The sequence below is a fragment of the Prorops nasuta genome, unplaced genomic scaffold, assembly GCF_024137725.1.
Source record: "Prorops nasuta isolate Cenicafe-Biocafe unplaced genomic scaffold, Cenicafe_Pnas_1.2 PNAS00005, whole genome shotgun sequence".
Taxonomy (NCBI): domain Eukaryota; kingdom Metazoa; phylum Arthropoda; class Insecta; order Hymenoptera; family Bethylidae; genus Prorops; species Prorops nasuta.
In genome coordinates this window covers 7,694,236-7,707,013 of record NW_027116802.1, presented here as the reverse complement: position 1 = coordinate 7,707,013, position 12,778 = coordinate 7,694,236, and the positions used below count along the sequence as shown (strand labels likewise).

At 36.4% G+C, this 12,778-nt stretch overlaps 1 protein-coding gene across 6 annotated transcripts in view; it reads left to right on the top strand.

The window, feature by feature from the left end:
- The window catches only part of scalloped (TEA domain transcription factor 1 homolog scalloped), an 87,634-nt gene extending 76,157 nt beyond the window's left edge, over positions 1 to 11,477 (top strand). For 5 of the 6 annotated variants that reach the window (XM_066727491.1, XM_066727495.1, XM_066727493.1 and 2 more), the window contains 6 exons: positions 1,152 to 1,282; positions 4,510 to 4,665; positions 6,250 to 6,465; positions 7,042 to 7,271; positions 7,432 to 7,666; positions 7,772 to 11,477. In XM_066727491.1, coding sequence (XP_066583588.1) covers positions 1,152 to 1,282; positions 4,510 to 4,665; positions 6,250 to 6,465; positions 7,042 to 7,271; positions 7,432 to 7,666; positions 7,772 to 7,885 — 1,082 coding nt within the window. In that variant the 3' untranslated portion in view covers positions 7,886 to 11,477. The remainder of the gene's footprint in view (positions 1 to 1,151; positions 1,283 to 4,509; positions 4,666 to 6,249; positions 6,466 to 7,041; positions 7,272 to 7,431; positions 7,667 to 7,771) is intronic. The other variant, XM_066727496.1, reaches the window with a different exon arrangement.
- Positions 11,478 to 12,778: the final 1,301 nt, after the last annotated feature.

The following is a 12,778-nucleotide window of genomic DNA, read 5'->3' as shown; positions in this document are numbered from 1 at the left end:
TTGAATATTTCGTTAAACCCTAAATTATTAATAAACATTCTTTAACTAATTAAAGTTTAAACTTGAATTAATCTATAAACAATATAATTGATAAAAATAAACAATTACATTCTCTCGGAAGAATAACTCTGAGATATCAACCTTACATAAAGATCCATTGAATCATAATCTGGTATAAAATTTTTGAAAATCCCTGGATCCATGCAATTAACAAAAAAAACCCAACGCTTCAACTTCATTCTATTATCGATGACTCATACGAGTTTCATAATTGGTAAATAATTAAGGTAGCTATAATCGAGTAACAATACCGAATCGTATATTATTCGACTAGTTTTTCCTGAGGAGAAATAGGAAAGCGACAGTCTGCTTCGAGCCAGGTGGAGTGGATAAATTATTTGTCCGATAAATCCCAAAGTGGCATGGAAAGTTTGATAAGGGTGGCGAAATTACGCGAAATGCTCGAGACTCCGACATCTAAATGATTCACCATTTTACCGAAGACTATAGGGTAGCATTAAGTTTGCGTCTAGCTAAAAGAAGGATAATTTACAGGATGGACGCTCTTTTGAATTTTATTATTATTATTAATTTTGGCTTTGTGAAAATCGGTGGATGGTTACGTAACGTAGGAATATACATTAATAAAAGCAAACGGTTCGAGCGAGTAGAGTAGGAGCGAGAGAAATGGATGATGTAAACATAAATACCAATATACGGGTGAGTGTAAATAATTTATGGAGTTGCGTTTGGATTGATGGGAAAATTAATGGGACGGCCGGAGCACGATTGGAGCGTGTAAGCTGCATTGTGGCTGCTTGCAAAAGGAAACGAGCGAACGCACGCAAACAAAGCGTCTTATCGCTGCTTAGATTTCACAGTCGTTAAAGATTTTATGAGCGAGACCGTAAAGCCGGCGCCAGACGACATCAAACGCCTCGTAATTGAAATAACGCTAGCCTTATAGTAGCTGGAATTAAGAATCACACTTGAAAGATCATTCTGATGCTTCTTTCAATCTTTTCCAACTTTTCTCTATATTCTAATCGTCTTTAAATTAAGTAATATGCGATATGTATGCCAAAGATTTCTTCCTGAAATGTTGTTTTTTTTTCCAATATTTTCACTAATCGGGTGATTTTGGCTTTTAGGACGGAACGAGTTGATCGCCAGATACATAAAACTGAGGACCGGCAAGACGAGAACGCGGAAACAAGTCTCCTCGCATATTCAAGTCCTCGCGAGGAGGAAGCTCCGCGAGATTCAAGCGAAGCTCAAAGTGGTGAGTATATCGGAAATAGAAGATTGAACTCTCACGTGTCTTGGGGAGGGGGGGGGGGGGAATTACTCTGCAAAGCGTCCTTTTTTTCACCAATTTTTAAGAACGAAGGATGTATAAATACGAAAAGGACCGAGATCGGTAAGTGCTAATTATGCGTATTGTGAGGGTATAATTAAAAAAATATATTAAACAGGTACCATCTTTGACAAGTTGTACAAATTGGAGCTATACCTATATACATCTCATATACATTCCTTGGACGTTGGTCACGAAATTAACTAATTTTTTCACCAGAAAAACTTACATTGTAAAAAAGATATACTTCCCTCTTCCGTATTTCTACTCTTCAATTAATAATTTTCCACAAAGTCCACTTGATTTTCGTGATTACGCTAAAGAAGAAATTGATTAACAGGACCTTATAAGAAATTTTACACAATTACTCTTCTATCGGATCAAACTTCCATAGTATTTAGATGAATAGAATATTGTACAAGAATGAGAGGGGGATAGTAAGAGAGGTGGGCTGCGAGAAAAGCTCATTCAATAAAACTTTAACCAGACTATAATGAAGTTGCTCTCCCCATCAATTACAGAATCCTGAAAATTTCTGCACTCCGCAAGAAGGGGGATCTGTATGATTTCAACCAACAAAACGAACGGCCCACACCAGTTACAGATGGCTCTTATACCATAATCGATGATTTCCATTAGCGAGCACGGCTGGCATTGATTCAGTGGTGATTTTCATTGGGAATACAATCGATTCGTGCAATTAGCGTGCTTCTCGCATTAATCGAAAGGAAATAAAATCGAACTGTGTTGTTGCGAGGGTGGTCCCTCCCCATACGCGCGAATATTTGTATATGTAAATACAAAGGGTGAAAGGGGCCATGTGAGAGGATAGGGGGGGGGGGGGATAAAAACAATCGGACCTCGAGCACGGGCACGATCCTTTTTCAATGGACGGAATAAATCACGCGTAAAAATGAACCCGCACGCCGTTTAATCAACAGCGAAATTATTAAAACGATTCGCCAACAATCGCGAATGTGTTAATAAATTAAAGCACGTCGCTCCTCTCTCGGTGCCTTTATGCTCCAAAAAGTTAACAGGTCGGGGGGAGTTGGTTGTGAAGGCTCCCAGGGGATGGAAAATTTTTTCCATAAAATTGTTAATAAAATATTCCCTTTGATCCCTTCTCCTCTGTCCACGTAACACTGAACATTTTTTTTCCTCCTTTTGCAGTAACAATTAATGTTAAACGTGGAAACACCAAATTCTACTCCTTATATGTAATGAGAATTTTAATATAATTCTATATAGATATATATATATATATTGACCAAATTAAAATCATTAATATTTTGTAGATTCTTCGTTAAAGCCGGAAAAATGCATTTAGATGATGAAGAATTTTATCAGGGGAGGGTGGGGCTGAGTGAGAAGGGTGGATGTAGAGGGACCAAGAGAGAGAACTAATAAAATGGAGTAGAGAATAAATGGAGGTGGTTACTTTGTACGTTTATATGAGAAGTTTTGGTAAAAAGGAAGTTGCTGTGACAACGTTTGCCTCGTTCAAAGTTAGCCGGGAGCCTTTATAGTGTTGCTAAGCACCACATACCACCCTCACAGAGGATTCGGAGTGACATAATTTTCTGCTTGTCGCGTATCAGGCCAGCTTGAAAAACCTTCACCAACACACATGCTGTAACTGGTGTACAATCTTTTCAGCCAGCCATTTATTTCTTCCAAACTCCTCAAGGCTTTTGTAATTTAATAAACTTTCTCCACATTCTCCTCCTAACGATCTTTTAATTAGGCATCTTCTTTTTGTGCCGTTTTCACTGTAAACAAAATAAACAGCAATCTATTCATCTTCTCTCTTTTAAATATTTAACATAAAAAACCACCACGTTTTACGCGTTTAAAAGTTTTAAAAACATATACGAAATGATATAATTTTCTACCTGCAACGTATCAGGAAAACTAGAAAAACGTTACAAACTCATACGTTTTTACCAGTGTAGAATATTTTAAACCAGCTATTTATTCCTATAACACCTCTCAAAGCCTTTATCATTTAACAAAATTCTTCTCTTTCTCCTCATAATGAACTCTCAATTACGTATCTTCCCTTATACAATTTTCACTCGGAGCAGAAAATAGACAACGACCCATTCATTATCTCCTGCATTTTAATTTGACGTCAGTTTCCCTATTATAATTGTGGGTTCTCGAGAGTTAATACTTTTTGAAACTAAATTCCTAATAAATCGCTGTTACTAATTGATTGTTAACGTACAAACGCAGCCACAAACAACTCGAAGGGCTCAAAAACGACCACGTTTGATTGCGTTTAGAATGTCGATAAACATGTCCGTAGCCTTGATGCCTCGCATTCCTCACATGTGCGTTCGCCAGATAAGGGGTGGTTCGAAAAAATTAAAAATGGAGGGGATGAACTAGTGGAGTGAAGTAGGAAGAATGAAAAGAAAATAAAACATTTAACTCGCTGCATCAAAAAATTCGAGAACCTTTACTATTACCCTTCGTCACCCCCCCCCCCCCTCTTCTCTTTCTCCGTATCCATCAATTATAAACCAATTGATTTCACAAAACAAACCGCTTGCCACAAAATGAACCTTTGCTTTGCGCGAATACTCGCATGCTAAATGGCTTTGGAGTAGAAAAATTGAGGCAGTAAACTACGGTGAAAACTCCACTGAATCGAGCCACGCAGCTGTGTGCACGGATGAAAACTACTCAAAGAAATGTCTGTTAAATTTTCCCTTATATATATATATATATATATATATATACATACATATAATCGTAATCCACGAATTTTTAATTAGCACGTTGCACCATTTTCCGGATAAAATTTGTGTCGGTGTACAGTGGCAGGGATTTCCAATTTCCCTCGTAAATCCGCAATGAAGAGTCTCTTCGGTCCCGAACGAGTGCTGTTGATAAGCTCTCGAATATGTACGGAAGCTTTTAACGTTTTAACACGAGTAAATAAAATCGTTCTATGCGGCCTACTAATAAATTACACAATTTATTCCTGATTCCTAAAAATCCTCGTGGGTCTCCGAGAGGATAGCGTCCAGTCGTGTTAAAATAATAATGGTCTAAAGAATGGATTGGAGGGTGGGGGGGGGGGGGGGGATAGAATAGGATAAAACAGAAAGGCATGGTATAATGGGTGTATGAAAATTTATTAGGACCATGCCGCCAAGGAGAAAGCGCTGCAGACAATGTCGAGTATGTCGAGTGCCCAGATAGTATCAGCTGGCAGTGCGATACACAACAAGATGCCCCCCGCCCTAGTGGGGCCCCTTGCCCTTCACGCTTCCACCCCTGTCTCCTATCCCGGAGCGGTAAGTCCCAGCCACGGACCCCTTATTCAATCAAATTTTCTCTTTATTTTTTATAACTGCCTTCTATTCACGTGTACGAGCCACGAGCTTCGGGACCATCGATGACGAGAAGCTATAATTTCTTCGGAAAACCAGAAAAATAATACTCTCGGTTCAGTCCTATCTTTAAATCGTTTTACACTACTGAAATTTTCATTGGTTTTAATTTAAAAACTCAAGTATATAGTATTCTTTTAATTTATTGCGAATAAAATGCCTTTGCTCCATGGGCGTCTCGTCATCCGAACATTCGTAAGTTTACTTTCAGATCTCTCTCTCTCTCTCTCTCTCTCTCTCTCTCTCTCTCTCTCTCTCTCTCTCTCTCTTTCTCTCAGTTTGGCTTTATTTCTTTCTGGAATACGTTTCTCATTGTTTCTCTAACCGCTTCGTCCGTCATTTAACAGTTTAATGCGCCTTTGTAAGGAGAAACGCTATCGTGTGGCTTGGCAAACTTACCCATTAAGTTTTATACTGCGCTTTCAAGATCCTAACTATACTTATAGAAAAAAATCTCAACGCTTTATTCTTCGCAAATAACTTTGATCCTTCATCTCAGAATCACATCGAGCTTTATTAATAATACGTTCATTTATAATAACACAAGAGCGCATCTAACTCATAGCTTCCTCAGTTTTCTTCAATTCCAAAGTTGATGAAACTTCTCTTTCTTCGGTTCCAGACTTTGTATACTCGAATACAATTAAATGCAATTTTACAGCTTGGGACAAAGCATTGCTGGCATATCGATTAATTTTCCTCTCTCGTGCTTTCTCCATTTTTTATCGAGTCTAATTTTTTCGTCGCACTGGTGCAATAAGTTGCGAACCGATAAGACGCATATAACCCGGGTGTTATTCGAATTTATTGCAGCAGAGGGACGAAAAAAGAGCGGACAGTTTGAAAATCGAAAGCGAAACGATTGAGCGAGGTTGGACGACGGTTCGCAAAGATCTCAGCTCCGTCTAGCCATAGGGATCGAAGAAGCTTGCAGCACAACGACTACTACTAACTCCTAACGACCCCCTCCCTTGCCTCTGCTGCTGCCCCTGGGGCCCTTGTTGTGTATTGCTGAATTGTCCGTCGCTCTCTGTAAATATTTTTAATGTCATCTACCGCACACAAACATACACACGCACACACACACACACACAAGAACACAAACGCGCGGGTGTGCACTTTGCACGTGGGCAAGCGGAAATTGAAACTCGAATTTCGACCAATTCCCATTGGCCGGATCAGTTTTCATCCTTCGTCCTTGATCGAAACTCTTGATGAGGGGTAAGGGTGAGCGCGGGTAGAGGTGGGATTGTGGGGGGAGAGGGGGCGGGGGATGGGTCGTATATAGAAAAGAGCTTTCAATTTCCGCAATTGTCCTTGCAACTGGAAGCAGCTGTCTTTCTCACGCCAAAAAACTGCTATGATTTCCTCCAGAATGTTTTTTGTCTCGTCATGAGGACTCGCTGGCTCGGCAAGTGAAGATATCGCTCCTTTCTTCCGGTAGACCAGAACTAACGCATTCGTGCGGGATTTCTTTGATTCTTGCAGCAATTCTGGCAGCCAGGACTACAGCCAGGAACGTCCCAGGATGTCAAGCCGTTCCCGCAACCCGCTTACACCGGTAAACCAGCTACGGCCGTTTCCAGCGGGGATATGGTGCAGGCCCAGCCTCCACCACCCTGGGAGGGACGTGCCATAGCCACGCACAAACTCAGGCTCGTCGAGTTTTCGGCCTACATGGAGCATCAGAGAGACCAGGACATCGTAAGAGTCAAGCATCCTCGCGGAAAGAAATTTCCTCTTTATTATTTTACGTCCTGCCATTTACCGGACCTATTAACATTCTTTAAATTTTATTGACATTAATAGTATTTATTAAAATTAGTTGTGACGGTTGTTATATTTCATTTAAGAAAAAAGTTTATAGGCTAGGGCTTATAAGGACTGGAGAGAAATTTAGTAGTAAAAGGATAAATGTTGAGGACTGCAGTGGGAAAAGCTGTTGAACAGTAATCTTATAGTTTTAATGATATTGTACTTAACTGATCTTATTTTAATTAGTTTTGCGTAGATATGAATTAACCTGATGCAATCTTGGTTTATTCGATTTATTTTTGAAATAGTTTGTGGAAGAAAGTGATCGAGGTACTTTATATTTAACATTTTTGTCCAATGACGTCTTCAATTTCTTTGTTATCAGTAATAGATATGCAACATGGACATTTTTAATAATTTGAACATTAATTTTATCCGGAAATTTCTTTCTATAGTTATTCGACTCCAAATAAATAATTGCTTCTAGTTTAAAGAAAAATAATTAATGTAAACTTTTATTTTCAGTATCACAAGCACCTTTTCGTCCACATAGGAGTATCGGCAACGTACGCTGACCCCTTGCTGGAAGCAGTGGACGTAAGGCAGATCTACGACAAGTTCCCAGACAAAAAGGGTGGCCTGAAGGAGCTTTACGACAAGGGACCACAGGCAGCCTTTTTCCTTGTCAAATTCTGGGCTGATCTCAATACGAATATCCAGGACGAGGCTGGAGCTTTTTATGGTGTCACAAGCCAGTACGTAAATCTCTCTCCCCTAAATTTGTTCATCCCATTTCGACTAGTTGTATATAGTAGAATATAGCAATTTTATAACAATCTATCTCCCAATTTTCCAACTTACCTTAGTCGGACGTTCATTGAAACAAAAAGTAATCGCCTCTCGTTCATTTTCCAGGTACGAGAGCAACGAGAACATGACGATAACGTGTTCGACAAAAGTCTGCTCGTTTGGGAGGCAAGTGGTGGAAAAGGTGGAGACGGAGTACGCCAGGTTCGAGAACGGCAGGTTTGTTTATCGTATTAGCCGTTCGCCCATGTGCGAGTACATTATCAAGTTCATACATAAATTGAAGCACCTGCCTGAAAAGTACATGATGAACAGCGTTCTCGAAAACTTCACCATCCTCCAGGTAATGTTTATTATTATGTTTTTTTCTTTTTGGAGTGGAAGAAAATAAATGGCCACTATTATGGGAGAAATGAATTTAATAATGTAACGAATGCTTCGATCGCAGGTCGTGACGAACAGGGATACGCAGGAGACTTTGCTCTGCACAGCATACGTGTTCGAAGTCTCTACATCCGAGCACGGTGCGCAGCATCACATATACAGATTGGTCAAAGACTAACCTGCTAGAACTGCTCGCCATGCAGCCATCCACCCCCATCAGTGCCTACCATCATATAAAATCATCTTACGCGCATATATATGTATACATATACATATATACATATACATATATATATACGTTATTATACAGACACCACAGAGACACCGTAAAGGATACAGTTGCGTGAATATTCAACGGTGACGCGCAAACCTTACATATTTTTCATGACCCACGAGAACTCTCGCCCAAAATGCTCCGTTAATCAAAGAAATTTCAACAGTATTAACGGCTGGTATTCTTATAAGATAAACTTGAATCTTTGAGGAGATTCCTCGACGATAAAAATATAATGAAAATCCGAGGAGATAATATTTCATTTTGCTTGAGAAGCCAATTGAAGCTCCGCAGGATCGTTTCTATTCCGGTGTCATAATTTTGTATTGTGTATCAAGATCGTGCAATCCTATTATACTGATCAATTTTGTTTCGCAAATGTACAGTATTCTGGAGCATTTTGTCGCAGAACTCTCGAGGATTTCGGATTAAATGCTACTAACCAGCCCGAGCTTGAGTTTGATTCGATGTTCCAAACTTTTATAAAACACCCGTAATTTAGATTTATCGGTGATACGCCATTAGTGCGGGTATATATATATATATATATATATATCGAAATAAATAAACACACACACATATATATATGTTTTCCAACATAGTGTGATGATGTTGGAAGTTGAAGAAAATTGACAATAAAGTTGGTATGAAACGTGCATTGCAAATGCATGTCGATTACCAAACGAAGCGAGAACGAAGAAACAGACTCCGGCCTCGGAAAGGCATGGTACATTATTTAGTATTATAGTTTTACTATTAAAGAAAACTAGACGATAGCTTATCAGACAAGACATCCACACACAGATATACATATATTACATATAAGAGTATATATGTTAAATATTAAACGCAATGATTACGATTTACATTGTTATAAAAGATCGTGTATAAAGTTATCTAAGTGATTTATAGGTTTTCAAAGAAAATGGTAATCGTATCGAAAGTAATGCCATTAATTTCAATTCGAGAATAGCGAGCAATATTATATGAACAAAAAGAGAAAATTATTTTCGATCCTTCGTTTACACTATCAAACGTTTTTATTACAGAGAGCTCTATGATTCGTGGAGAAATTTATTATTATTTTTTACGGAGATTTTAAACTTCCGGGGGCTTGATTCTTAGTAACGTTCGTATAGATTTCAGATGGAAAAAGTATCATGATGTGGATCCTTCTTACAGATAAAACCTATCAGATATTTTATCTCCGCTTTTTTACAATAATTATTATTCATCACGTTTCAAGTTTGATGTTCATTGCGTATGAGAATGCAATAGAATCAGTCTCGATTCATTAAACTTACGTAAAAGCCCGATCATTTCCTAGGCAGCGACACTTATTTTAAAGAGATGTGTTTGTATTTCTTGTAATCACCGCCCCCTCTACCCCTATATTTCTAAGACTTTTTTTCTATAGTTCTTACGCGAATTTCTTACTTAGCATACAGTACGTTTAACTTTTTACTACGTTTGCGAAGAGCACCCGTTATTCTTAACAGCCACAGGCAGCAACCTCTACAAACTTCATTATCAACAATTTTTATCTTAAGCTCTGGAGCTTGATCTTGAAACGTTTTTAATAGTGTGTATCTTTAAGGATAGTTCTATCAGCTGGATTTACAAACTCTTCTAACGGTAGAGTTCACGGACGATCAAGTTTCGTACTTAAAGTTTTCGATTTTATCATTTGTACATTTACACGTAAGGACCATGAAACTTGGCAGAATGTTCTTAGACACTCATAAGAGTAGAGCTTTGCGTTTAGTATCATTTCGCTCGTGCTTCCCTTCAGATTTTCTTGTAAAGAACCATCGGAAGGGAAAGTGCGAGGCTCTCTGCTCTTTTGTCGAAATTCAGCCTGTTGAACTAACATCATACAAGAAAGCATATATACTTTAAGGAATTAATAATATTAATTACCGTATTCTTACTTTAATTAACAATTATGGAACAAGTGGCAATGTATTTTGATCTCTCTCTCTTTTAGTCAGAAATATGTCGCTTTTAATTCAGGGTGAGAATTGAATTTGCTATGCGTCTGCTCGAATAAGAGAATGGAAAGCTTAGATTTTATCAGAATGCGTTTTTGATTCAAAAGAGCTGGCAGCTTATATATATATATATATATATTTATATATGTATGTTTTATTTACTGTTATCTTTTTTCTAACGACAATTTCGTATGTATTTTTTACTTATTAGAGTAAAGAATCCCACGGGATTCTACAAAATTGTATATACGACAGCACGATTTGGACCAATGAGGTGACGTTCAGACACAAAAAAACGATTCGCTAATGTCTCTTCTTTTTGGCAAAAATTTATTTTTAACAGTATTGTATACATATTTGAAAGAGCAACCCAAAATGTTCTCTAAATCGATGGCATCTCATGGTTTCATATCGATCTGTTTTCAACGTAAAAAGAAGCTTTGCAATCTGGATATTATACTAAGTTTTATTTTGTGTTTTGAGTAAATACATCTGGAAAAAAGGTTTTAACTGGAAAAAGAGGAGGACCGACACTAATCTTAACATTAATGGATAATGAATTTAAAATAAGCGATATACATTTATAAGAAAAGATTATGAAATATATATTTATCTATGTCTTCTGTGAAGATAGAAAATAGTACTCTCTCACTCTATATTGATGATATCGAAAATCGTAAATCAGAAGAATGCAAAAATGCAGAAGTAGAGCCAGTTTCGGGAAAGAGTAAAAAGTGGAAAAAAACTTAACCAGCTATCATATTGTACACAAATACATGAATTATAATGAACGCATTCAGATTTGTTATATATAACTTTGTACATATTTATATAAATAACAACAATAGAAAATGTTCAAGTTCCAGCAGCCCATGAATTAGCAATTCCTACTTCTGCTGTCATTGCTCGTATGACAAAAAGTATATACAGTTCCATATTTTTTCAATTCGCAAACGCTCTCATATCCTCATACAGTTTAGATTTCATTAATACATGAATTCAACTGTATAGTAAAGTTTCGAAACAATTCTTTCACAGAATTCTCGAGAGTGTTAAAAAATATATTTTTAGATTTATTAAGGCCGGTTGAATAATCAAGCTGTGCGTGCGACGATAAAAATTCTTTACCATTCAAACCTTTTTGTTTGGTAACTATTTGCAAAGTATATCACGTTTTTCGCGATAAATCATAAAGTTCTATTCATTCATATCCTGGAACTGCCATATCAAACAATTGAGCTTGATCATAAAAAATTTTGATGAGAGAAGAAAAGGATAAGGAAAAAAGTACTATTGATCAGATAAAGCGAAAAGTCTACCTGTATAATACATTATCATTAATGAAACGAAATGAGGATCAATGTAGCTGATTTAACGAGTAAAATGGAAATAAATGAAATGATATATCATTAAATTAGAGGTTTAAAAATATAATAGAACTCAGTACATGTACAGTATTTGAAAAACATGTTTATAATTTGTATGGAAAAAATAAATAATTGATATAAAATTAAATCGCCTTCTCTTCACTTTTTTTCCATCTCTCAGAATCAATTTGCATTTTATATTCGGTAAAGATTTATTGTTTTTTAAAATCCATAATTCGTGCTTCTCGCTGATTTAGTCTAAAACTTTATACATAATGTGTGTATGCGAGTGGGGTATTTAAAATTGTGCTGAAAACCATGAAAAACATAATTTTATGCATTATGCGTATTACTTTTGTTATATCTACATTTAAAATGAAATATTATTATTTACGGTTCCAAATTTTGTATAATTATTTCACGCTTATATTTATCTGAGTAAAATTGGCAATCCTATATATACATGGTAAACTTTCGTCTTACAGAATTTAATGAAACTCACCCTCCAAATTTTCACTTGAATATTTTATTTCATAAAATATATACTTACTTTTTACCTAATTGGAATATGGCCGATCACGGTCTTTTTCAACATCAATACAAGTTGAAGAAATCATACCTTATGTTTTTGGTTTTGACTTTTTCGTTTGAGTTCCAACAAATTTTCTTTACATGTTCCTTGCATTTTTCGGTGCGCTAATCAATACTTTAGTTTAATTTTCTGATTTTTACTGTCTTAGATATATAATTCGAATTGTTAATATAAAAATAAAAATTATTATAAATATTTTATGTAATATACCAATGTTTCTAAATCGTTTTATTAAAATACACATCTGTGCTTTTAGACAATTTAGCGTTTTTATTTCCAATTTAAGCTTTTCCTCCACTACTGGAGCAAGAAATACCCGCCATTTTTTTAATTAATATATAGATCATTAATCGATAAATACATATTCATATAATGATGTTACATTTTTCAATCTGAATATTACATGTGATATTAATACTGCGTGTAAATATAATAATAATTATTTTACAAGGGGCTATGTGATTGGAACGAACAATTCATTTCTGGAATCCATTAGCAAAGTAAATTCATATATTTCATATTGATATTTCACACATACATAAATACATGTGCTTCCGACTTTAGGATCTGTCAAAATTTCCTGTAGTATCCATATTCATAATTCATATTACAAAAAGCTGATTCCATAAGAATTACACGTCATCAGATTCAGTAGTGCCAACTCCAAATTCCAATTTCCGCATTCAGATTTTCGCCCGTTATATTGTACACGAGGCTTGCCTGAATCAGATCAGACTAGAGTGAAGTGGTGAAGTGTGAAGTGTGTCAATGGTTAGGCTTAAGTAAGGTAGTGACTGAGATTACTGAGAACTAAAGAAGTGGAGTGGGAGGTATATTGGAGGTAAGA